Consider the following 25,324-nt stretch of genomic DNA (forward strand, 5'->3'; position numbering starts at 1 on the left):
GATTCAATGCCAGATGCAAATGTGATACAGATGCATATTTTAATTCATAACAATAGGAATGTGATTCCTGTTTCTCTTAGCAGCTTTCAGGAAATTTTACAGTTCAGTTCTTTTTTTATCCTTGAGTTGCAGAGGAGGCATTCATTTTATTTACTTTTCTGTGAGAGGAATCTTTCCGTCCTTCTTGTGGTCATGATGACTTTCATATGATAAGGAACAAATGTTTTAGATATATTGGAATGAATTCACTGTAAATTGGTATTTCATAAATTTTGATACGAGATCCTCAGAAATCATTTGTTCAATTTTATGTCCTCCGTTGCGATCATAATCCAATAATCTAGTGTAGCCTATATTCTGTTCTGATTTCTGATGTTAGAACATGATAGGTATTCTAGTTTTTATTTTATTATTTTTTTATTCTAGTTTTTAATCTGTATATACTGTGCTTATCATGATGGTTAGATGTAATTCTATTATTTTGTTGGACAAAGATTGTCCAGGGAAGAAAATCGAGATTGTAGCAAATACTCCTTTTCTCAAATTGAGTATATATCCAAAAAGACCTGACATACCTTCAATGGAGGTATGCATCTAAGCCAAAACATCCATTTAGTACAGGCATGTGGATCTTTTTTTTTCTAAAGAAGAAAAAATATCCCAGCCTGTTGATTTAATTGAAAAATATTAGAGTTCACCAGATAGTCTGAAGTTGTGTGTATAATTTCAATCTTCCTAATTAGAAGTACTTAATATGCCTTAAAAACCATGCCCTTGACTTAACCATCGGATGCTTCAGCGTTCCTTCTTGCTCTTCATGTCATTTACTGTTGATTTCTGGAGACTTGGAGCTACAGTAATAGGCTAAAAATTGAGCATGGCTGTTGGGATGAGGTCTGGGTTCTCAGGAAGGACCACTGTAGCTACTTGTTGGCAGCCAGCACCAAGGGGCATCTTCGCAGCTCAGCTGTAGACATCGGCATTTCATTGCATTGGTGGTTGAGGAGCAGGGCCAAATGGTGGTGCGGTTGAAAGGGTAGGAGATTTTCTCTCTAACACTGACCTGTCCACATCTGTCTTCAGATTTGACTTGAAGACGTTGCCCGTAGACTTTGTAGAATGTTTGATGAGATTCTTGCCAACTGAGAATGAGGTGAAAGTGTTTCGGCTCTATGAGCGGGAACGGAAGCCCCTGGAGAACTTGTCAGATGAAGACCGGTTCATGATGCAGTTCAGTAAAATTGAGAGACTCATGCAGAAGATGACCATCATGGCCTTCATTGGGAACTTTACGGAAAGCATTCAGATGCTGACTCCAGTGAGTGGACCAACTCTGGCAGGGGAGAGAGTCCAAACAGCTACAGGATCATTTTTTTCCTTTTAAGTCTCTTCCAGAATTGCACTTAACTTCATGGACTCTACAGACTCCTTTCGAGAACTTTCTAGTTTGTGTTTTTATTCTGGCAATTTTTTTTCACATTGCGTATGCCAACTAAATGTGAAAATGGTGAATCTCCATGACCCATATTGCTATTCTCCTTAGAATGCCATTTTCTGTGTCTACAGATGTCCTCCAGCTTCCCACTTTGATACATATGCCCAGGAAAATCATTTTCTCAAACTTGTCCCCCTCCCGAAGATACCAGTCCTCTGAATGGGTTGGCAAGACTGAAAATGTTACTTTCCTTTTCTAAAAATGATCCCATATCTTTAATGAACAGGCTTATTGCCTTTCATTAAAACATTATAAATTTACTATAGGAGTCATTTTCCTCGGAACTTTGCTATAGTACACTGTGGTGATGGAGAAACGGTGCCAGCCAGCTCTTGTTTCTGTGTGCTAATCTGGCAGAGACTTAAGGATATTGTAAACATAAATATCATAAGTAGTTCTTTCCTAGTTTCTAAGTTTTTGTTAATTACTAATTACAGTAGCGTGTCTACTCAAAACCTGTTCTGAGGGGATCCCTGGGTGGCGCAGCGGTTTGGCGCCTGCCTTTGGCCCAGGACGCGATCCTGGAGACCCGGGATCGAATCCCACATCGGGCTCCCGGTGCATGGAGCCTGCTTCTCCCTCTGCCTATGTCTCTGCCTCTCTCTCTCTGTGTGTGTGTGTGTGTGTGAGAGAGAGACTATCATAGATAAATTAAAAAAAATTTAAAAAAACAAAACCTGTTCTGAGGACTTCTGGAGGGTGATTATATTCCTTTGCTGTTTCGTTTTCGTTCCTGGACAGTTCCATTGATTTAAAATTACACTGTTGTACACGAATCGAGGTGGTGGGAAGGGAATTGAGTTGTGCTAGAAGATGCTGTTGACTCCTAGCTCTGAGTCTCATTGGTTACAGGTTTTGTGATAAGTAAGTTCTGACATTTCTTCTTTCAATTGCTTTGGGAGAAGAACTTGCATGTAATGATATGGTTACCTAAGACCTAGCAGGACAACTTTAATTTGTTAATGTTGAGGAAAAATAGAATCTCAGCGTTAAGCCCTTAAGGTCTAAATGAAGATCTGTTTTCTTCTTTGTTAGATTTTAGTTTCCAATTAGAGAGTGTCTTATTTTTAACATGTTTCTTTTTTCCCCTCCTCCTCTTCCTTCCTTTGAATGGAATCTAGCAACTGCACTCAATTATAGCAGCATCTGTCTCTATAAAGTCGTCCCAGAAACTCAAGAAAATTCTGGAGGCAAGTGAAGTTTTCATTCTATACATGTAGGGAAGTGCTGACTTTTCAGACGCATTCCTTGGGAGTGCTTGGGATGCTGTACTGATGGGTCCGTCTCTCTCTCTCTCTTTTTTTGCAGATCATCTTGGCCCTTGGAAACTATATGAATAGTAGTAAACGAGGCGCAGTTTACGGATTTAAACTTCAGAGTTTAGATCTGGTGAGTGGACTAAAAGAAATGCAACAGCTATATAAGAGACAGGACAGCCAGCAGAGATTAAGTCCCAGAGTGAACAGTCGGCTCTTGGGAATGGGGGTGGGATGTTTTGATGAAGATCATCTGGTAGTTGGAGGATCAACTGGTATACATTTTCTGGCCTTAAAAATCCTCATGCCTTTTGACCCAGTGTTTCCATCTCTGGGACTCTTTCCTCAGGAATCTGAATTATGGATGCTGTATTTATTTTATAATTGCAAATAATAATATAAAGATCCAACATTTTAGAAAATTATTAACTATAACAATAGGGTGAACTCTTCTGAGTCATCTGACTTACATGGACAGGACTAGAGGAAATCCTCCGTGGAATCCTCTCCCCCACAGCTGTGTGGGGCTAACGTGGCTTCCACGTGAGAAGGTTGGGCAGTGGGTTGGGTCCCGAGCCATGGGGAGACACGGTGTTTGGTAGGGGGTGTCCAGTTAGCCCCAGTTCTGGCCTGAGAGGGTCATGTGCTTAGGTAAGCTCAGCTACTGGGTGTCATCGAGGCTGAGGAATGAGAGAGCTGAGCTAAACGTGTAGACCGCATGGTTGGAGTCCTGCCCTGTAGGGAGTACCTGTATACCTGCCAGGTTCACACTCACTCCTCTGCTCTTTCACTTGGGAAAGCTCCAAACTGGGGGCTTCCTGCCTTTAAGCCAGGGGAGGCAGATGCGGGATGGGGCACTTTCAGGTGGGTAGAGATGCGTGTTGGAATCCTCCCTGATGTTGGATGTATCCCCTAGTCGAGAAGTCCTATGGTCACCTACAAGTCGGCGGGCTGGTTTAGCCAAGGACATGTCCGGCTTGGCCCTCCCATGGGGGTGTTTTCTGCCCACTTTAGGGTGCTGTGCTCAGTTACTCTGAGTGGGAGGACATCGTCTGGGTGGCACACTTTCCATCCTCTTTCTCTCTAACCCACATTCCTTTTGTTTTCAGCTCTTAGATACAAAGTCAACAGACCGAAAGCAGACACTATTGCACTATATTTCAAACGTTGTGAAAGAGAAATATCACCAAGTGTCCCTGTTTTATAATGAGCTTCACTATGTGGAGAAAGCTGCTGCAGGTACTTCAGCTTTTCGTGTCACTCTTGAGTAGCAGATGCCTTTCATCAGGGTCCTGGGGGAACCGTCCCCCACTTAACCCCTCTTCGGAATGCCTTTGGAGAGGCAATGGGAAAAAGTCCGGAGCTCTTGGCTAGAGTGTGTGGGCCCTGGTGGTCTCAGCTCCAGGGACATGAGGGAGGCCTCCCTGGGTCCTGTCTAAGGGGTCAGGGCTCCGGACCTGGGGCAGCTGCCCTCTTCCATTCGTTTTCCCTAGTCTGTTGCTGTCGTTAGAGTACGAGCATGAGCACCTGAACATCAGCCCCCAAGAAACACTTCAGTTGGAGTCTGTGCCATGCTCAGTTGTCAGTACTTTCCCCTGGGGTTGAGCCATAGCAGTTCCGAATTTTCTCATTTAACTCACCAAGTGATTCTGACATAGGTACGTAGTGGTATCCCCGTGTTACGGGTGAGAAAACGGACACATTTAGAGGTTAAATAGCTTGCCCACAGTCATATGGGTAGAACATGATAGAAATAGGATCAGAGCCCACGCTTTCTCATCCGGCGTATGGTCGAATGTCCTGTGTCCTCTCCAGAGACCGTTAGGCTAGAAAAAGGCACCAGATGCACTTTGACCACAGAGCTGGTTACATACTCACATTAGGATCTTGAACCCCGAGCAGTGGAGGTATTTCTTAAAAATTCACACTTCTGGGGCCTACTTCAGACTTAGCAAATCGAATCTTCGTGGGCAAGACTTTCTCTGACTTCCTCAAAGTAAACGGCTGTTTTGAGTAAACTGCTCTCTCATACAAGATTTATCAGGTTTTCTTATGACCGTTTGCATGGCCATTTCAACGGATTTAGGAATATAAGCGAGTCTTGTCTATCCGTATGTTTCCCTTAGCCCCTAGCAAATTGCTGGAGGCATAAGTAATGAGCGAGTGGGCAAATGAGATGACGCGCCACTAACCGGGAACAGCTGCTCCTAAGGCCCCAGTGGAGACCGAGCGGCAGGTGCGGCTGATGTCTGCGAAGGGCCGGGTGGTGCCTGCTGTGACCCACTGGCTCAGGGGGCAGGGGTTTTCCTCCACCCAGGTTTCACGTGGCCCAAATTAGGGATTCTTTGGTGTCATGATTCTAATTTTTAAGAAGTTTAACAAATTTTTGTGGCGGCCATTTGGTGTGGCCCAAGTGAGATTCCCCAAAAGTGTCCCTTGAAAGGAAGCCGGTTGGGGAAGCCGACGAGGCTGCGGTCCTGGCGCTGAGCTGTGTCCTGTGTTCTCTGGGGCCCGGGGAGTGGCCGCGGATTCTTATACTTTCGCCCCTTGGTCCAGTCGCCGCTCCACTGCCCCGGGAGCCTTTCCCGGCCCCTGCTGTGCCCTCGTCCTGTCCTCAGCATTGAGGAGTCAAGTTGAGTGGGACAGTGAGTCCCGCAGGGAACCCAGGGGCCTTGTTGTGCAAGTCGCCCAGGTGCAGAGCTGGGCCAGGGGCCGGGGGACCCCGACTTCCTGCGGCAGGAATGTGCCTGCCCCGCGAGGTGGCCACTGCTGCCCACGGAAGGGCCGGAAGGGCCAGCACTGGGAGACCCTCCTGAGGCAGGGGCGGCCTCCTCCACAGATCCCAGCTGTCCCCGTTGCTCCGTAGCAGCACTGGACGTCCACGTTTAGATGCTGCCCCCTGCTGGAGAGCCCCAAGTGCAGACGAGGTGGAAGTGCAGGAGATCTGGGCTGACCCCTGCCCCCCCCCCCGGCCCCCCCAGATCAGGATCCTCCACGCCTACAGGCCAACCAAAGGGTCATCAGCCCCTGTGAGGGGAATGGGATAGTTGGGTATAATCCCGGGACTGGGGGGGCCCTGGTTGTTCTCTGAACTCCATTTCAGCCACCTCCTGGCTGCGCGACCTAGAGCAGGCCACGGAAAGAGGCTGCTGTTGGCGAATGTGGCCAGCGGTGCAGAGGAGTTCATGCTTCGGTAGAAGTTAGTGCCGTAGGTTATTCACACCATCAGCTCTTCTCTCTGATGGCTGGAAGCTAGATCTCAGGCCCTTGGAAGGGACCCTGGGAATCCACCGAGAACTGGGCTTCCGGGCCGGACTCACTGTGGTTTTGACCTCCCTGGGGACATGGCTGTCTCCTCTTCAGTCTCCCTCGAGAATGTTCTGCTGGACGTCAAGGAACTCCAGAGGGGCATGGACTTAACCAAGAGGGAGTACACCATGCATGACCACAACACGCTGCTGAAGGAGTTCCTCCTGAACAATGAGGGGAAGCTGAAGAAGCTGCAGGATGATGCCAAGATTGCACAGGTAAGCGTCTGTGCCCTGGCTGCTCACCAGGAGGTGACTGGTACCTGCCCTGGCTCTGTGGGAAGATCGTCCTCTCTGCTGCAGGTAGAATTCCTACGTCACTCATGACTCCTGTGGGCGAAATCTTTCTGAATACTGTGCCCAGAAGTGCCCGTGTTCTGTTCAGGGTCCTCTTCTGAGTTAGCCTTCAGCCTCTTCCCCGGAGGTCCTCCCTCCCTCCCCTCCCCCTTCTGCTCCTCAGCCCCCTCTGTGCGAGTCCCGTGTCCATTTCAGCCAACATGTGTCCTTCTCGTGCTTAGCAAAGCACTGTCCTTCCCAGTGTATTGGGTTTCTCTAGGCCTTGACCTTGAGATCCTACACTACCTGGGAGTTAGGTGGACACACTCGGAGAACAGCTGGAATGGACTGCATGCTGTCCTAGAGGGATGTGGGCTGCGGGAGCTCAGAGCTTGCTGAGTGCTGGAGTGGCTCCCGATTGAGGCCGTCTTGTGCCAGGAAAGAGTTGAGGCGGAGACATGAGTGTCCCTAAAGTGGGGATGCTGTAAGGACATTGAAGCAGTGAGCCGAGGTGGTTTTAAGGGGTTCTTGCACAGTTAGGAAGGTCTTGCAAAGGGGTAATTCCTCACGTGTGTGTGCACGTGTGAGACGGTGTGTGACTGTGTGTGGAAGTGCAGGTGGTCCCAGAGAGGAATCCTGTGCGACGTCATTGCCACCTTCTGCTCGCCTTTGCCTAGGCATTCAGAAGGAATCCGAGAGCCCAGAGGGTCGTGGGGGAGTGAGGGGGCCGGAGGAGAGCTGGGCCCCCCTGCCTGATCCCCCCACCCCACTGGGTCCCCCCTGCTGCTTGCCGCTGCTCCTCCCCCAGGTGTAAAGTTCAAATGCTGGACCTTATGAAACTTTCAAAGAGGAGTTTGCTTCTTTACAGGATGCTTTTGATGACGTGGTGAAGTATTTTGGAGAAAACCCCAAGACGACGCCACCCTCTGTCTTCTTTCCCGTCTTCGTCCGGTTTGTGAAAGCCTATAAGGTAAATAGGGTCCTTTAAAGGCTTCCTTGCCCGGCTCCTCAAGCAGGTGTCCTCCCACAGCCTGGCCTGAGTGTCCGCTGTTGTGCCGAGGTGTCCCCAGGTCCCCAGGCAGATCTGGGGGGGGGGCAGTGATAGTCGCAGGGTCCTTGGCCTGTGATGCTCCTTGTCCCCACCAGCCAGGCCTGGGGCTCAGCCCGAAGGCAAAAGCTCTGGGCCACCCTTTGGGGCAAGCGAAGAGCCTTCAGGATCATCACATGCTCGTCACTTCTCTCCCGTGGGCAGGCGGAGGACTTGGGAACTGCTTGGAGGGAGCAGGCCGAGGCGGGGCAGCCTCCGTGTGTCCTTCCAGGGCCTGGCATCCCGCAGAGCCGCACTTCCCAGTGCAGCCTGAGAGTCGGCGTCGGGAAGGGTGGCCACCACTGTGTCCTCCTCTGCTTCCACCACGGCCCCTCCTTTAAATGGGACATTTGCCACAGTCCGGGGCTGTGCACCGGAGGCATCTGAGCAGGCCTGACGGGAGGGGCAGGGAGGCAGAAGCAGGCGCTCAGGGCAGACACCTCACTGGCTGAGCCACCCAGGCGCCTGGGTGGTCTACATTTTTGAGAAACACCCTTTTGGGTGGAGTGGGTCTCTTCTCTAGAACCATCCTTTGGCCTTTTCCTGAAATGCAGGTTACACTGCGTAACTGCCGGCATGGCCGTGGAGGGGTGATACTACAGGCCGTGTGCAGACAGGGGGATGGACCCGAACCCAGGGCAGAGGCCAGGGGCCCTGAGAAGGCCTTGGCCACAAGCTGCCGCTCACTGCTTCTCCGGGTTCCCTGCTGCTGATGCCATGTAGCGCGCTGCAGGGAGGACTCGGGTTCTTGTCATGTGCTGGGACCACGTCCTTCACATAACAGATCAGGAGTCTAAGGCCTATAGGGAAAATATATGCTATTTTTAAGGTCGTATAATACGAGCTGGCAAGTGGGTCTCTGAGCCAGGGGAATGTGTAAAGCTGAGGAGAAAGGGAAGGTTCCTCGGTGGTCCGTGTGGGGTGCCGTGTGCCCCTTCGTGCTCCCGGGCTGGGTTTGGCCCCGCAGCGGCTCCGTGGGGTGCTGGCCAGGTGGTGGTGGTGTCCAGTGTCCTACTGGGCCTCGATGCTCCGTGCGTGACTCCCAGCCCGACCCTGACCTTGGGACTTTCTGGGCAGGCGTCGGGGTTTTAGGATCTCCTCTCTCCTCTCCCCAAGTTTGAACCAGACTTAAGGTGACAGTGAAAGGGCTCAAAATGTGGACTCCATTCCCGACGATGGTGCACGGAGGGGTGGTGGTGTGTCATCGGCGAGCTTCTACCTCAGGCCTCCCTTGCTTGATGGACGGACCACTTCACAGCCAGACCCTTAGAAGTGTCTTCAGGGAGGCTGCCTTCAAGACAGGGGGTGCCCCGGAAGGCTGAGCTGGGGCGACCTGCTGTGGCTTCTTGTCCCAGACTCGTCACAGTAGTCAGTCTGTTGCCCGTGGGAGGAGCGAGCTGAGGGGGGAGCCTGGAGAGGCTCACCTGGGTGAGACCCCGAACCAAATGAGAGGCAAGTGAACGGTGGTTTCCCCCAACAGTGGGCGAAAGGAGAGGAATCTGAGCTCCTGCTTGCAGAGACAGGTACAGACGCGGGCAGCTTCTAGAAGCAGGACTGGCTCGCGTGAGAATCCTAGAGCAGGGCTTCCAGGGGGTCGCTCTCCTGCACCTGTGGTGGACTGAGGCCGAGTGGCAGCGTGATGGGGCGGGGGCAGGACAGGACTTCTGGAAAGGCCCGGGGCCGTGGCTGGGTCCTCAGGTGGTGGGTGCGGAGCAACAGTGAGCCCGGGGCCGCATCCACGCAGGGCAGGCGTCGTGTAGGCCCTGTCTGCCCCCCCCCCCCCCCGCACTCGGACCCGGTCACCGCTGCTCGCTAAGGACTTTAAGAAACCCCGGCCACCACCTGCGGGGGCGACTCCATGGTCACGACGTGGTGTTCGTGGGGCGAGGCTCCTCTGTCGCAGCCGGGGGTGCTGACCCTGCGACCCCAAGTGCGGGGAGCTCGGCCGCGTAGTCCGTGGTAGTGGGGGCTGCGCCCACCTTCCCCCGTGGGAAGAAGGAAGAAGAAAAAAAGAAAACCACCTGGTCGCTGTCACTCCCGCTGACGCAGTCTTCTGGTTCTTTCCCAGCAAGCGGAGGAGGAGAACGAGCTGCGGAAGAAGCAGGAACAAGCGCTCATGGAGAAGCTCCTGGAGCAGGAAGCTCTGCTGGAGCAGCAGGACCCGAAGGTCAGAGCCGTGGCTCCCAGGGCCGCATGTCCCCGGGCGCCCAGGGGAGGCCAGTGCTCCGCGTCCGGCCGCCGTCGGGGCCCGAAGCCGCAGACTCGTAGTCGCTACTTGGTGCAGCAAACAGCGGGGTGGGGGGTGGGCTCACCCTGTCTGGGGGTGTCCCCGGGTGCGAAAGCCTCGGAAACTCGAGGCTGGCAGCTGTGGCGGGGCCGCACCGGCCGCTCAGTGTCAGGGGCCAGTGGGGTTGCAGGGGGTGGGGGGGGCAGTGGGCACAGGGGGGCAGGGGGGCAGTGGGTGCAGGTGACCGCGGGGGCCGGGGGGCAGTGGGCGCAGGTGACCATGGGGGCCGGGGGGCAGTGGGCGCAGGTGACCATGGGGACCAGGGGCGGGCAGTGGGCGCAGGCGGGGGCCGGGGGGGGGCAGTGGGCACAGGTGACCGCGGGGGGCAGGGTGGGCAGCAGGCGCAGGTGACCGCGAGGCAGGCCGGCACCTTCGTCCCTGTCCTGTGGCCGACGCCACGAGGCTGACGGCTGTTTCCAGCTGCTCTGCGGTGCAGAGCCATCCTCCTCCTCCTCCTCCTCCTCCTCCTCCTGCTCCTCCTGCGGAGCAGCTTTCTGGGCTGTTCTCTGGGCAGAGTTGGGGGGTGGCGCCTGTTTCGGCCGAGGCTGCCTGCTCGCGGCAGAGCACTGGGACCCACTGGGGGTGCCTCAGGCCTCCGGTGCCTGCTGGCCCCTAATCTCTGCCGGTCCTCTCTCCCCAGTCTCCCTCCCACAAGTCGAAGAGGCAGCAGCAAGAATTAATCGCAGAATTAAGGCGGCGACAAGTGAAAGATAACAGACACGTGTATGAAGGGAAAGACGGTGCCATCGAAGATATCATCACAGGTAAAAGCTCTTTCCTCCCGTGGCCCCTACAGACCCCGCTGACCCCCCTGCGGCTGACTGCTTGCACTCTTGCTGCTGCGCGGTCCAGGGCTCGCAGCCCTTCCGGTGACTTTGCTCGGATCCGGGACCGTGCGGCCAGGGGCTCTGCTGGTGCTGGAGGTGTGTTTCGGGAGCCCGGGGACTCCCGGTCGGAAAGCCCAGCACTCCCCGAAGACCTCTCTCCCCTCATCCCCGGAGCCCCGCAGGTTGCACCAGGCTCCTCTTGCCCGTGCTTCTCCACGGTCTTGGATCCGCTTCCCTGCTCCATTTCCTACCTTGTGGCCACTCCCACCCACCTGCCCGAGTAGTGGATCCCGTGGCCAAGACCCCCTCAGGGCCGTGCACTCACCACGGTCAGTGCAGGCTTTTCCTGCATGTTCTTTAAAAGCCTTATTCGTTCAAAGTAACCGAAGACAATAGGAAGTGAGGAGCTAGTGCCCCGATCCGTAGGCCCCGTAGGCCCCGTAGGCCGGGGGCCATCCGCTGTGAGCGACCAGCGCCTGACCTGGCTTGTCTCTCATCTAATTAAGTCGTAGCCTAATGCTCGCTGCTTGACTCTGTCCTCTGGAGGGTCTGAGTTCGTTCCCGTATGCTTCGGGGCACGAATTTGAGCCACTGTCCTGTGGCAGCAGCTGCGAGTGACTTTCAGGTCTGTTGCATGTGAATCGTGCTTATTAGCTTCCAAGACCCTTAACACTCCTTTATGGTAGAGAATTTTAAAACTATGCAACGCAGAAGTGCAGGCAGCAGCAGAGCAGTTCATACACCCATCAGCTGTTGAAAGTTTTCAGCTCGTGCTGTCTTGTTACCTGTCTGCCTCTCTCTGTTCCCCGTCCCCCAACCTCGGAGGATTATTTTGAAGCAGATCTAAGACCTGCAGTTTCATCTGGTTGTATCTCCGTAGGTGTCTTCAAAAGATAAGGACTGTTTAATAAAGCAAAGAAACAGCCAGAGTGTCATCAGCACACATCTCCAGAACTAACGACTTGTTGACATTGGACGTGCATTAGATGCTCCCTCAGCTGTCCTCGTTTTTTAAAAGAATATAACTAAGAATTTTGACTTCTCGTTTTTGGTTAATAGGATCCCAGATGACCAAAACCACCATTTTTTATTTTCTTTAATTTTTTGTTTCACCCACTCAGACCCAGGGAAAGAAATAAAATAGATAAATGAGTCACTAGCAGGAAGTCAATAGAGCGTTTCTGGCCCAGAGTAGAGGTCTCCGTTGGCGGTGGCTAGGTCAGTGCACTGCAGGGAGTGTGCGTGTGTGTACGGCACACACACAGCCGGTGCGTGCGCGCCTGTTCGCTCTGCAGGTGGCCCCAGGGAAAGCCCCACTGCTTAGCACCTCTCCTTGTTTCCCCTGCACCGAGGGAGAAGCTCTGCTCCGAGCGAGACTGGGAACCAGTCTTTTTGGGCTAAGCACCTATTAGCCTCAGTGCTCCGATAACTTGTTTTTTTAAAGATTTTATTTATTTACTCATGAGAGACACAGATACAGACACCCAGGCAGAGGGAGAAGCAGGCTCCATGTGGGGAGCCCGACGCAGGACTTGATCCGGGACCCCGGGGTCACGCCCTGGGCTGAACACTCAACCCCTGAAACCCCCCCCAGGGGTACCAGTGCTCCAATAATATTAACCTGTAGGGAGAGAAGCCTCTAGGCTCACAGAGTAAGGTTTCCTTTCCCATCGGTCTGTTCTCCATTGTAAAACGAGGGAGCTGTACACTTCCTATTTGCCCGACCCAATCGTTAAGCTACTGTTGGAGATGAATGAATATCTGCTTACAGATACTACTGTTTTTACTCTCTTTAAAACATTTTCCACCCACCAAGCCCCAGATTGAGTGACTCTTTTAGACTTTATGAACTCACTTGGGTATATACTGCCTCTCCCCTTCCCCAGGTATGATTAACAAAGCACTAACCGTGTACTAACATGATAGATCTTGGCTTTTTACTCTCTTCTGTTTGTCTTATTTGGCTGTCATTTTCGATGCAGTGCTGAAGACTGTGCCCTTTACTGCTCGCACCGCCAAGCGTGGCTCTCGATTTTTCTGCGAACCTGTTCTCACTGAGGAATACCATTACTAAACTATTACTCTTTCTCACCTGATGCTCTTAAAAGGTTGCTACAGATTTTTTTGACCTCTTATGTCCCCTGTATGTGTGTTAGGGCCACCCCGGATGCGAGCATGGAATTGCCATCTCCACCCCGTCATACTTTATGTCGCCCTCACACTGCATGGTTTTGCATGTCAGTCATTACTGCCTTCTCACGGCCACTTTCAGTTGTCAGTCCACATGGCTGTTGTGGTCTGTGTGTGAGTTAGTGGACTTGCTTGTAGAAATTTTCAGGAAAATAGTACAGAGCATTAGTCTGAGACCGTATTAGGATCAGCTAGGTTGTTAGAAGACTTTTGGGCTAATGCCTTTGAACACAAAATGATAGTCGTTAGTGACAATAACTACTATGCCCAACGTGTATTGAGCACTTGCTGTGTTTTAATAGGTTTACCGATACTAAAGCAGCCTCCTCTCTGCACTCGAACGTTGCCTGAGTTACAATGAGCCGTATACAAGCGTTCAGCAATGCAGAGGGCCCAAAAGTTGAAAAATGCTTTGCAGGAGGAGCTGTGAACTACACGGTTGGGGCTCTCTTAACTGTCTGCTACCGTCTATAGGCATCATCCACGGTATGACGGAGCTCACAGGACAAGCAGGGAGCCCTTTGGACATAGGCGTCTACGTTGATATAGGCAATCCGTAGCTTTATACTCAGCCTCTTTTCCTTCTGAGTTCAGCGGTCAGCAGTTCCACGCTGGAGCAAGACTGTGAGGCAGAAAGTGAAAACGAAGGCTTTTGGAGCTCACCAGAGGCTTCTCTCATTCTCACTTCTTCGCTGTGACTCTGTTCCAGGTCAAATCCAGGGTATTTCTCTTGTGATGAGATCATATCTGGACCTGCTGCTTCGGCCAGGATGGTGGCAACCAGAAATACTAATAGCAAATACCTCTTATGTATAAGGGGAAATGCCACTGTTCTTAGACTTAAAAAGTCCCAAAATTTTCAAAAAGTAACTGCCTTTCCTTGGTTCCTGACGGGAAAAGAAACAGACTTCTCTGTAGTGCCCGGTTGATTAAAAAGGGACAAGGGAAGCACATACGCTCGTTGGAAATAGCCATCGTTCAGTGCCCCCGCTGAGACTGGCATGGAACAGAGGTCACGTGTGTTTGTGGCATTAACTCCCGTGAATGGCCCTTGTCATGTATGTTCTGTCTCTGAGGACATCAGAGAACATGGGGTGCTGTCGCTTGCCCTGCAGCGTGCTCTCCCACCAGCGCTTACTAACAAGGCTAGACACTGTCGCCTCCTCGGCTCATGTGCCTGTCAGCCTTGCTGCTGGACTGTCTGTCGTTCTGGAGCCAAACTTCAAAGCAGCTTGGATTTGGGTGGTCAGAGAGATGGGTGGGAAGACGCTCGAGGTTTCCCTTGTTTATCTAACTCCTCGTACATTAATGGCCTCCCACTCTCTTCCTCGGTTGGCTAATATGCCGGGTATGTTGAGCACTAAGTTGAATTGCTTTCCATTTTCATCCCATTTTTACTTAACCATCATTTTGTGTTTTTGTTTTTTTTCTGTTTAGCCTTAAAGAAGAATAATATCACTAAATTTCCAAATGTTCACTCGAGGGTAAGGATTTCTTCTAGCACACCGGTGGTGGAGGATACACAGAGCTGGCAAGCATCACTTTTTACTTAGCTTCCTCCTCTCTCTGTATGCAGATCAGTGGTTTCAGTGTGTGGCCAAGGGTGATCCTGGGGAGAGTCCGACACGGGAGAGGTCTCTGTAGCCTCATGTTCCACGATGTGGGTCAGAGACTCTCTGTTGGACCCTGGCCGGCTTCCACGTTACCCAGTGTGATGGCTTGGGCGAGGGGATTCGCAGATGATCGTACTTGCTTCGGGTGCCGGGCTGTCCTTCCCCTACCCTTCTCTTGGCCTTCGGGTTAATCAGTTAAGCCGTTTTGATCTGAAGAAGCTGAGAGCCAAGTCCTGGCTGGGGAACTTTATCTGTGGCCTTTGAAGACAGATTTGGATCTTTAGAGCCAATTGTTCAGAAGAGTCAGGACTCAAGTCACTGCGGATCCTCAGCCAGAGCGGAATTCTGACCTCCCCTTACCGCTCTGTGCCGGAAGCAGAAGCTTGAGAGCATTGGGGCATGTAAATCATTCTTCCCTGGAAGTTAGGAGGAGTAGGGCAGGGAGACTAACTCCCGCGAGTCAGGAGTTGGTGGAGACAGGTCTCCGCACTCACTCAGCTCATTTGTTTTTGCCACGGGAAAAATTGGGCCCAGAATTGGCAGACCCTTCAGTTTTCCAAGGGAAATCAGAAACCCTGTTTTTTATAGTATCTATTTCAAGACCAGGAAACTGTATTTAAAAGTGTAAGTTGGGGGCTAAGCATTCTGTAGGCCAGATATGGCCCCTTGGCCCCAGTTTTTAAGCTCCTGAATAGGTAAAAATAATAGATTCAATCTGGTTTAATTCTGTTGTTTGTTTCCCCTTCTGACGATCCCCATCAAAAGCAGCTTACCTGCTGGTGAGCCTGCCTACCTGAAGTGTTCATTAAGAAAGCATGATTTCCCATTAAAATTGCTTAGGTAAAATAAAATACCTTTGTCCATCCCACTTTATTCTGCTAGGACAGTGTCTACTTGAACCGATAATGCAGTGGTTCATTCAACAGAGCATTTTTTTTATATTAGGCATTTTTAAACATTCTATGCATTTGCAACACAAATTGGAGAATTGCTGGAAAGCCCATACAACTTCTCCCCTCCAGTGAAAAACTGGAGATACTGTGTGCTGAGAGACCATGTACAGAATGGAGTATTCTCTTGATTTGGTGATTACTTTCATTCAGAGGTTGACTGAGCACTGGGTTTCGCAAACTACAGAACAGACCTCGGCTAATACTAATTGAACACTTCTGCCTGCAAAGTAAGCTTGATTAAAATTCCAGGTAAGACAGGATAGAGCAGTTGGCTTATTAATTTTGCAGTTTAAAGTTTAGTGCAGTTATTGATGTTTAGGTCTCTAGGGGGGGCAAAAAAGACAAAACTAGACAAGTTGCAGCTTTTTATAATTGAAACATTTCAAAATAAGACCCAGCTAGACTCTGGCCAGTGACAAAAACAGTTGCCTTCCCTATACATTTTTCTAAAAGTCCCAGAATCCCACCAGTATTACATCCTGCTTTGTTTAAATATTGAGGGTAAAGTCTTTGGCTCAAATACTCCAGTGAATTCGAAGGGCCTGTTAGCTGACTCTTCCACACAAGCTGCTTTGATTGGCTGCCAGCTGACCTTTGTCTTGCTTAGACTGGGGCACAGAAGGTTGCAGTTCTCTCATTGGTACTTTCCTCTTTCCAGATCTTAGAAACCAACCCTACAGACGAGCCGATGCGGTGAGGAGAAGTGTCAGGCGGCGCTTTGATGATCAGAACTTGCGTTCTGTTAATGGTGCCGAGATAACCATGTGAACCTGAGACCGGCCTGTAGGAGTAGAGTGTGCGCGTGAACAAAACTTTCCACGTGAACTCTGTGCTACCATTTAACTGCAACTTTGAACGTTGATAAAATATTCTAAGGGCTCAGATTTAGCAGACACATAGGAATTTAAAAATGACGGGCTCTCCTTTCAACCTTTGTTAACAAGTGCCTAAAAGTGGAAGTACCTGCTCAGATTAATCAAAGCAATAGGGTTTGATTTGATTAGGTATCTTTTTACACCAGTATATTATCCAGTTTTTTAACCAAAATGTAAATTACATGATCTGCCATTGTGATTGTCCCATGATGGCACACCCTGGTCTCCTGATAAATTGTAAATAACGGATGCATCTGCTGTGGGTTTCCTTTGCTGAGATGTCTTTTAAGGAATTTTGTTTCATACGTATACCCATCAGCTTTGTATTTTGCAACATGGAAGAAGGAACAAGTCACATGAGTAAACTTCTGTCCATAACCAGGCCCCAGCAGAGTACACAAGGATGCACTGCAGTGGCACAGGAGTCACTCGGCTGTCTCATTTGAGGTTCTACACGGCTGTGCTAGGGTAGGACGCCCCCAAGAGAAGTTCATCGGCATGAAGGCGAGGCTACGATGGATACACATTTGTGTAAGATTTACTTGCAGTACTGTGTTCTTCAGCTAGAGGCAGCTTTCAAAATAATAATGCAAATATATTTATTAATTAGCACTAAAATTAACATCTCCTTAATCAGTATTAGGATTTCTGAGGACCATTATGGGCCAATCCTGAGAACAGAAATTGGTGCCTTGCTAGCCCGGGAGAAGTTCACTAGCTCTGCCAAGCGTCCAAGGCCACTTCTGCTAGCTAGTCCTGAGAGCTAACCTCGCCTTACTCTCCTGACAATCGCAGGTTTCCCCTCCCTTTCTTCTTCCTCCTTTTGTAAATTGGAGAAGTTACATTTGGCCTCGTGTATCAGTTAAATTCTTGTTTCCCAGATTGCTTTATTGCAATTAAATTGCTTGAAATACTCACGTTGGGACTAAGCTTACAGGATACGTAATGGGACTAAACAGCCAACTGGGCCACTGTTATTTTTCCTTCCTCTCTGGCAGGGCACTTGATCCATTCCAAAGTCAAAAACTGGACGAAAGCTAATTTGTACTTTTCATAACATACATTCTGCTTCCGGCTTACCTTCTTGGTACATTACATCAATATATTAATTGTAAAGTTTATTGTATAGTATTTAACCACTGAATTTCTTATGTTGTGCTTATGTGAACTCCTTGGTGAAGGTCCCATTTTCCTTGGATAATGTGTAGTTATATGATCTTTTTAAATGTACAGATATTTTGCTATAAAATTGGTGCAGTTTTTTATGGTTTTTACACTTTAATTCCCACTTAAGCCTTTGGGTAATATTGTAAATATTGTTTAAAAATGCATCAGCCTGTGCTATACAATCTGAATGTTATTTTAACTTATAGTTTCTTTTTTAATATATATATTTAACTACAAGGACAGTTTAGGGATCAGTTACATTTCACTTTAGCATACCTATTTACAAAAAATTACTCTTAAAACTGCCACCTGCTAGCACATTTCCATGAATGTGTACTTTAAAAAGAACATGCCAAGATTTTGTCTGTCTCAACACTGATTTTGATGAAAAAAGCAATTTGACCATGATGCAACACAAGCAGTTGGCCCTTTATGACAAGCAGCTGTTTTCCAAAGCTCAGTGCTAATCATATTGAAATAATTGCCTATTTATTAATCTACAAATAGACAATAATGTTGGCATGTTCTTTGCTGTTTATTAATGGGCCTGCTTCTTAGCAATATTAGAAATGTTTTATAAAAAAAAGTTCATGTTACTTTTCTGGTCTTTTCATGACATATGAGCAAATAAACTATTTACACTACTATCCTGTAATATGTTGTAGTCTTTCAGTGGCATACTTTAGTGGGGGGGGGAGGGGTGACTGGGGGCTTACCAGTCTTTTTTATCTTCTACGAAGTTTTATCTTGCTGCTTGAACTCAAGATACAAACTCTTGATCACACGTATGTAACGTAAGAACCTAACAGATTTTGGTAGTGAGGGATCCGTGTCCAAACTTGTACTTACAAATTTATTGCTCTCAGAGGAACACTGATGTTTGGTAAGACATTATCCTCCCCCACCCAACCCCAGATTTGTTTTAATGAGGATGTTGTATGTATACCAGATAGGTAACAGGTACATCGCATGGAGGTAACCCTGCACCCAACAACCCTGTTGCTTGGCAAGGTTCATGCAAGCAGTGTGGCCTCCATTGCTCAAACATACTGACTTTTTTTTAGTAATAATTCCAAATCATCAGACTGTGCAACGTTTAATATATTCTTAAGGAAGCAAGTTAGAAAATTGTCCAAAGTGGCTTCAAAACCACTTTCTTGGGCAGCCCCGTTGGCGCAGCGGCTTAGCGCCGCCTGCAGCCCAGGGCGTGATCCTGGAGACCCTGGATCGAGTCCCACATCAAGCTCTCTGTACAATGCCTGCTTCTCCCTCTGCCTCTCTCTATGAATAAATAAAATCTTAAAAAAAACTTTCTTAAAGAGGCACAAATTATATTAATAAGCCTTTGTTACCAATTCAGCGCTCTTCTTACTGCACCAGTTATACAATGTCGTTGAAGCTTTATTTTATAAGGATGGGGAAAAGTTAAATTCCAGTTAGTAAAATTCTCTTGTTTGTGCCTCATGGTAAACATCTTTAATATTCCACAAAATCAAAATGTTTTCAAACTGAAACCACAGCAGTTAAGTTCAAATGAGGGTGGATATGGTTAGGTATGGGACAGTATATTCCATTAATACCCATTCTTAGAATTTACCAGTGATTTAGAACTAAGTCTCCTTGTTCCCAACTCCCAATCCTCTAAAAATCTAAATCCTCACCCACTAAAATTCACTGCATTGAATGCCCAAGGGACCCTGCTGACAAAATGATTAGCATAGACTGGGACTTGATACCCATCACCTACTGTGGTTCAATGTACTCGATTTTGTAAAATTACCTCTTTAACTGGAAGATGCATTCTTACAATAGCTTCACAGAGCACATACCTATTAATTTTAGTATTTGGTAAAACAGCTCTTAGCCCGAAGACATTTTTAAAATCTTTATCAGAAATGTCTGCAGAGGATCGGCCCAGTATATACAAAAGGATTAATCTGTTTTTCATTCCCCTTAAAACTAATACCCAATCTAATTCCAAGAAAAAACATGAAAGAAATGAAGTGTAGATAAACTTTTTGATCTAACTTTTTATAGAGAAAATCAAGTATTACACTGAGGAAACAGAACATGGGCATCTAGCATCTCGCAGCACAGAACTGCTGCATGTAAGGAGGGGTGTTTAATGCCAAAAGCTGACACAAATCCAACTTACTTAGTAAAAGATGCCATTTTTTTCTAATAAATTATATTTATTCACAAAAGGTCTAATTTTATATAACTATTAGGTTCTTTACATCAGAACAATATATAAACAGAAGAGAAAATCTGGTAATTACAAACACAGAAAATAGAAACCTGTTTATTACTCACCTTTCAGAACAAATCTTCAGTTTAGTTGTAGAGAGGCAGGCAAGAAAACAAACCCACCACAAGTTTCAGGCAGGACCAAAATAAAGGACTATTTATAAATAGCACATTTTAGAGACCCTGAGGAACAGCATACAAGGGCCTCAAGAAATGGCTTAGTTGGATCATGATCTCATTAGGCAACCATTGTTTTAGTCTATGAATGAAAACTGGGCTGGGGGGGGGGGTTGCTGGCTAGTTCCCCTGAAATGCACACGTCAACCTAGGCCGTTACTCCTGGGGCAATTACCAATCATGAACAATAATGAGATGGCTTTTAGCACAGATCCTATTGAGTCACAAAAGCTGTTTTTATATACTAAGTTTTAAAAGCACAGAAAATCTACAATTAAGGAACTGAGGCAGGGAGACCGGCTAAATGGAGGATTGAGGGGCATGGTGAGGTACTTGGGGAACAGAATCTTCTCAATTCCCATACCTCATCCTTTGTTGGAAATAGCCTGAAATCATTAGTTCTCAATTTAGAATTTGGCAATTTTGCTGTTCTTTCCAAGCATGGCCTTTAAAGACTATCTCTGATCTAGCTAAAAGCTAGCTCTTCAAAGAGAAGTTACTACTTTTAAACTACTATATCTTAATTCATGAATATGAAAAACATTTCAAATCATAAGGTATTTCCTTTCCTACTCAGAAACCACATGGTTACACGTTCTAACAAGCTTTTGGAAACTTTTGTAGCAAAAGCTGTTAAGACACAGCCACCAGAACCAGAACGGCTTTAGTTGTGGGTTAGTACACTACTGCGATCATGCTGTGTACTGTGGATGAGTGTATCTTGTCAACCAGCATTTTACATTCACTCAATAATTGCCTACAATGTGCCAGGCACCGTTCTAGTCCACAGAATATAGCAGTAAATGAAACAAATCCCTGTTTCCAAGGAACCTGACCACCATTTAAGTTAAAACAACTGAAAAACTTAAGAGCAAGGTAAGATTTAATAAAGAATTATTAGACTTGTATATACCATTACCAAAAACCATAAAATTGTAAGTCCTATATAGAACACAATTCCATGAAAAATTACTCATGACACTTTGCTTTTCCTTTATGTAAAATGAGTGGCTTTACTTAGAGAATGTAAAAGAATTAAAATTGTATCTGATACTGAGAGAGACACATACCCAAGGGAAAAGAAAAGTCTGATTTTTAAGATACAAGGAATTAATGTGCTTTGCCTCATTTTGCTTTTGGAAATGTTTATTTGGTTCCTTAGTTTTGTAATTTACATTTAAATCACATAATATTCTTAAATATTCTGTAAATTTATAGCATTCATAACTCTTCCCTGGGTACTATCTGATTAGAAACCGTTCTCTCTCAAATAGCATCTAAGCTTTAAAAAAAAAAAAAAAAAACTTTCTAGGTCTACCCCTTTCTGGATGCAAAGAGGAGAAAAGTGGCTGCCAGGATCACATCTAGGCAAATGTTTCTCAACACAATACAAGCCCTTTGGTAAAGAAAATTATGAACTTTCTAAAAGAACGTACAGAGATGTCTCAGTTTTTATAGTTTCTTCACTCTACCCTATGAATTAAAGGCCTTTTTCTAGGCCATTTTTATCTTATAGCTGTATAAAAGGAGGTCCAATGAGCAAAAGTCAAGCTGTGACATTTTGATCATTTTCATATTTACTGGAAGGCATAAAAATGAAGTTTTTATTGTTGAAAAACAGGAATATATGCCAAAGCTGCTTTGGGTAATAATGACATACCCTTGATGTGTTTAAAAAAAAAAAAAAAAAAAGACCGTTGCTTTTATTTAAAAGCATTAAGTAATTTAAGTAAATTTGGGAAAGTGCAAAGAATTCATACTTGACTAACTTTTCACACAAATTCAGTTTTCCCATACAGGAATTACTGGACTGGGAGAAAACGAAAACATCAAATATTAGAGATTCTGATTTTGACTTTTATGATATTAAATGTAATTAGTAAATGTGATCCAATAACTTAATATTAATGATACAGAGGGAAGAAAACCCTCAACATTTACCAAAGAGTCTGATGCTTAACTGAAACGTAAATTCCCCTTATTTGAAAATAAACACTTTCCTATTTGAACACATTTGTTCAGACTCCTTTTTGAACTCTGTTTAACTCTAACAGAATCAGTATTCTAAGACATTTCAGCTTTTACCAGACTGAAGATTTAGAAACCTGACCTAAGAGGTTAAAAATATTCACACAGAGCTCTTGCTATTACAAAATCTTCCCATCATCTGTGCCTTCACAGTACAGTACCTTTTGGTAACTAAATCCCATTTGATGGGATCATTGAAGGTAGACAGGATTATTGTCACTTCAATTACATCTTTTATAATAACAATGTTGTATTTTAAGTTGCCATTTATCAGTTTTGTTTTTAGGTCAAATATTTTCATGGATGAACTATAGAGAAACTTGAATTTGTATTGTAGGGATTTGAGGTGGTAAGACAGGGTCTCTAAGAAATACAGAAATCTATTTTGAGGACATACTAAAACATATCAATAACTTTTTATTTAAATAGAAAAATTAAAACTTTAAAGTTGCACTTAAAAAAATCATTCATGGAATTAAAACAAAATTTTACAGATTCTAAATAAATTCTCTTATGAAACACCACTAGTATTTCTGCCAATATCATATGCGCATTTAGATTTTGCCACTGACTTCCATGTCAAGTGTTTGACATGATTAGCAATATTAACTATCATTATGAGACCTCTGAAAAGTAAATCTAGACAAACTCCCTGTTGCCAAAGTTGTTATTTTGGTTCTAATATACAATAAAAGACTAAACCTCAAGCAAGCAACTTGATTATTTCACATCTTCTAAGGATAGTGATTCTCATTTTCCACAGTCATGTCAGTTTTTCACAGCAGAAAAATGATTTGGCAGAGAAAAGTTTAGAAATAACTCCCTGCCCGCCCCCTTTTTTGTTTTTCAACAGTGGATGCTAGATTTAATTGAAACAGTGGGCAGAGATGGGAAAGAGTAGTCCTGGTCATCTGAACTTCTCAAATAAAATGAACTTTTCGTTCTTCTAAATCCCAACTTGAAATAGGATTGCTCAAAGTGTCCAAAATAAAAAAATACCTAATGCCAAAGACTATATGCTGAAATTTACTTATTAAAAAAATCTCCTGCACTGAAGGAAAATAGTATAAATTACATTACCAACCTTCAAAAAGTTAGCATGTAAAGAGTATTCTAGCTTCAAACCAATGCCTCTCTAAAGTTTTCTATAGGAAATTTGTAGATCAAAAACAAATTACAGGGGCCTGAAATGTACTGACTTGTAACATTCTTAAATATTAAAAAGGAAAAGTAACCTAGCTATGTGGGTTAGATGAAGTAAAATTCCAAGGATTTAGTATCTTTAAATGATCATACAATTTTTTAAACTGAGTAGTTTAAGTAGAAATAAATACTAGTACACGCTAGAAGAGAAGGTTTAATAATTGATAAAAATGTACAAAAATATTCAAATCAGAAATGCTTTAGAATGTGTACCACGAAGTCAATACTTCTCAGTGAGTAGGGAAGGTAAAAGACTTCCTCAATGGAAAAAAAGCAAAAGCTCGGATTAAAAAAAAAAAAAAAAAAAAGACAACTGTTAAAGAAAATGTTTAAGTCAACATTGATTTTTGTTTCAGACAAGGATATTGCAACTATCACTTAAAGTCTGGTGGCACATTCTTTAGTAGGTTCTTAAGGCAATATATTTAAACTAATTTACAATTTGATTTGATGTTAACTTTTTAAACATCACCTCAAAATAATGCCCTCACAACAGCCTTTTTTTTAAAATGTATTCAGATGTTTCATAAAAAATAATGGTGGCTTTATTATAGTAGTGCTCCTTAGCACCGCTATAGTTAGTTAAGGGTCTGACAGGTTTCCATTAAGAACACCTATTTCTGAGTTCACCATAAAAGATCATATCGGAACCAGTTGGGTAGTGCACAAAAAAGCAGTTTTATCAGTTGCTGGTGCTTTTTTTGTACTACTAAGTATCAAAAAATTTTTCATTATATCTTCAAAATCCAACTTCTATAAAGTAAATCAAATCGCCTCATGACTTAGACTTCAGAACAAAGTAGAGACATCTGCAGTTATCAGTAAATTGCCACCTTTAATCCATCCTGCAGTGCCCTATGAAAGGGTCACAGAAAGACAGTTATGACCATATGAAAATATGATTCTTGATACAGAATCAAAAGTTATTTTCAGTTTCCTTTGCTTTTATAAAGTCCACAATAACAATACTTAAATGCACTTTTTTTTTTCCTGTGATATAATTAAAACCCAGTGTTTTATTTCAATTGAACTTTAAAATAGAGTCCCTGGTCTGAATTAGACTTTAAATCATACTGTAAACATATATTTGGTATAGTTTATTGATCATCATCCAGTTGCTCCAAAAGGGTCCTTCTGCGCTTTTCCAATTCCCCTTCGCTCAGTTCACTGCCAGAAGTATCCCAATTCCCCTGAAAAGACATTGAATAGGATTACATCTTATGTCAGTACTCAAAAGGTTAGTAGTATTGAACTTTTGAAAAAAAAAAAGAAAAGGCAATCAAAATGTATATGGATTCTCTTCCACAGAAACAAGCTGCTCACCAGAGGGTTTAGGACTGACCTCTCTCCCAAAAGCCTATTAATGAGTTGCTAACCATTCTCTGGCTTTATTAGGGGACATAGTGAACTTTGGTGCTTTCAGGTTGCATTAATATGTAAATCAGGCAGAAAGGTACACAATGGTTTCTTTCCCTTCCTCTAACACCTCTGAATGTGAAACATTTTGTTTCCATTTAATGAAGCCAGTGTTCATAACCTAAAGCACTATATTCCTTGCTAATTTTGTAGATTCCAGGTCACCTAAGTATTTTATATTACAAACAAGTATTATGTTTAAAGATTTTATTTAGCCTCTCTGGATCTCTCATGAATAAATACATACATATATAAAATCTTTACAAAAAAAAAAAGATTTTATTTATTCATGAGAAACACAGCGGCAAAAGAAGACACAGGCAGAGGGAGAAGCAGGCTCCCTCTGGGGAGCCCAATGTGGGACTCGAACCCTGGATCCTTGGATCCCAGGATCGGGATCTGAGCCAAAGGCAAGTGTTCAACCACTGAGCCACCCAGGTGCTCCAAGTATTATCCTTTAAACATACTATCCTTAGATAAACATTTAAGATTTATGAGAATAAACATTTAAAATTTATGAGCAGGGCAATAGTCTGAAGAACACTTAAATATTGTATTTGTGAAAAACAATCTTTAAAAAGTAGATAGTTCATCTATTCTCCTTCCTTCAGAGATTTCATTTAACTGGTTACAAAGAACAAACTGTTAAACGCTGTTATTGTTAAACGCTGTTATTAAGTATTCAGAAAATCTTCATTCTTCACCAAGGATGTGCATGAAACTCACCAGGGCAGCTTTTAAAAAGAACCTTCATATCAACTGAATTAAAACACTAAAGGGATGGTCATAGGTTGATTTAGTAGCATTACTCCTGTTAAGTTCACAGTATTTGTGGAAGAATGGCAAGGCTAAGACAATCGGTGTTACTGTGCTGTCGTTTACACACACACACACACACACACACACACACACACGTGAG

The 25,324-nt window shown here is 45.5% G+C and overlaps 2 protein-coding genes across 13 annotated transcripts in view; one reads left to right on the forward strand and one right to left on the reverse strand.

The window, feature by feature from the left end:
- LOC129495450 (formin-like protein 2) overlaps positions 1 to 17,981 on the forward strand; it is a 260,043-nt gene extending 242,062 nt beyond the window's left edge. For 3 of the 9 annotated variants that reach the window (XM_055302974.1, XM_055302978.1, XM_055302980.1), the window contains 9 exons: positions 1,084 to 1,318; positions 2,617 to 2,685; positions 2,804 to 2,884; positions 3,861 to 3,990; positions 6,115 to 6,278; positions 7,204 to 7,305; positions 9,491 to 9,589; positions 10,350 to 10,473; positions 15,951 to 17,981. In XM_055302974.1, the coding sequence (XP_055158949.1) occupies positions 1,084 to 1,318; positions 2,617 to 2,685; positions 2,804 to 2,884; positions 3,861 to 3,990; positions 6,115 to 6,278; positions 7,204 to 7,305; positions 9,491 to 9,589; positions 10,350 to 10,473; positions 15,951 to 16,060 (1,114 nt within the window). In that variant the 3' untranslated portion in view covers positions 16,061 to 17,981. The other 6 variants (XM_055302975.1, XM_055302981.1, XM_055302977.1 and 3 more) reach the window with 3 other exon arrangements.
- A 5,144-nt stretch (positions 17,982 to 23,125) lies between these two features.
- Positions 23,126 to 25,324, reverse strand: part of LOC129495394 (pre-mRNA-processing factor 40 homolog A-like) — a 59,229-nt gene continuing 57,030 nt past the window's right edge. For all 4 annotated transcript variants that reach the window (XM_055302849.1, XM_055302848.1, XM_055302847.1 and 1 more), the window contains one exon: positions 23,126 to 24,179. In XM_055302849.1, coding sequence (XP_055158824.1) covers positions 24,087 to 24,179 — 93 coding nt within the window. In that variant the 3' untranslated portion in view covers positions 23,126 to 24,086. The remainder of the gene's footprint in view (positions 24,180 to 25,324) is intronic.

This window comes from Nyctereutes procyonoides, unplaced genomic scaffold (assembly GCF_905146905.1).
Source record: "Nyctereutes procyonoides isolate TBG_1078 unplaced genomic scaffold, NYPRO_anot_genome, whole genome shotgun sequence".
NCBI lineage: Eukaryota > Metazoa > Chordata > Mammalia > Carnivora > Canidae > Nyctereutes > Nyctereutes procyonoides.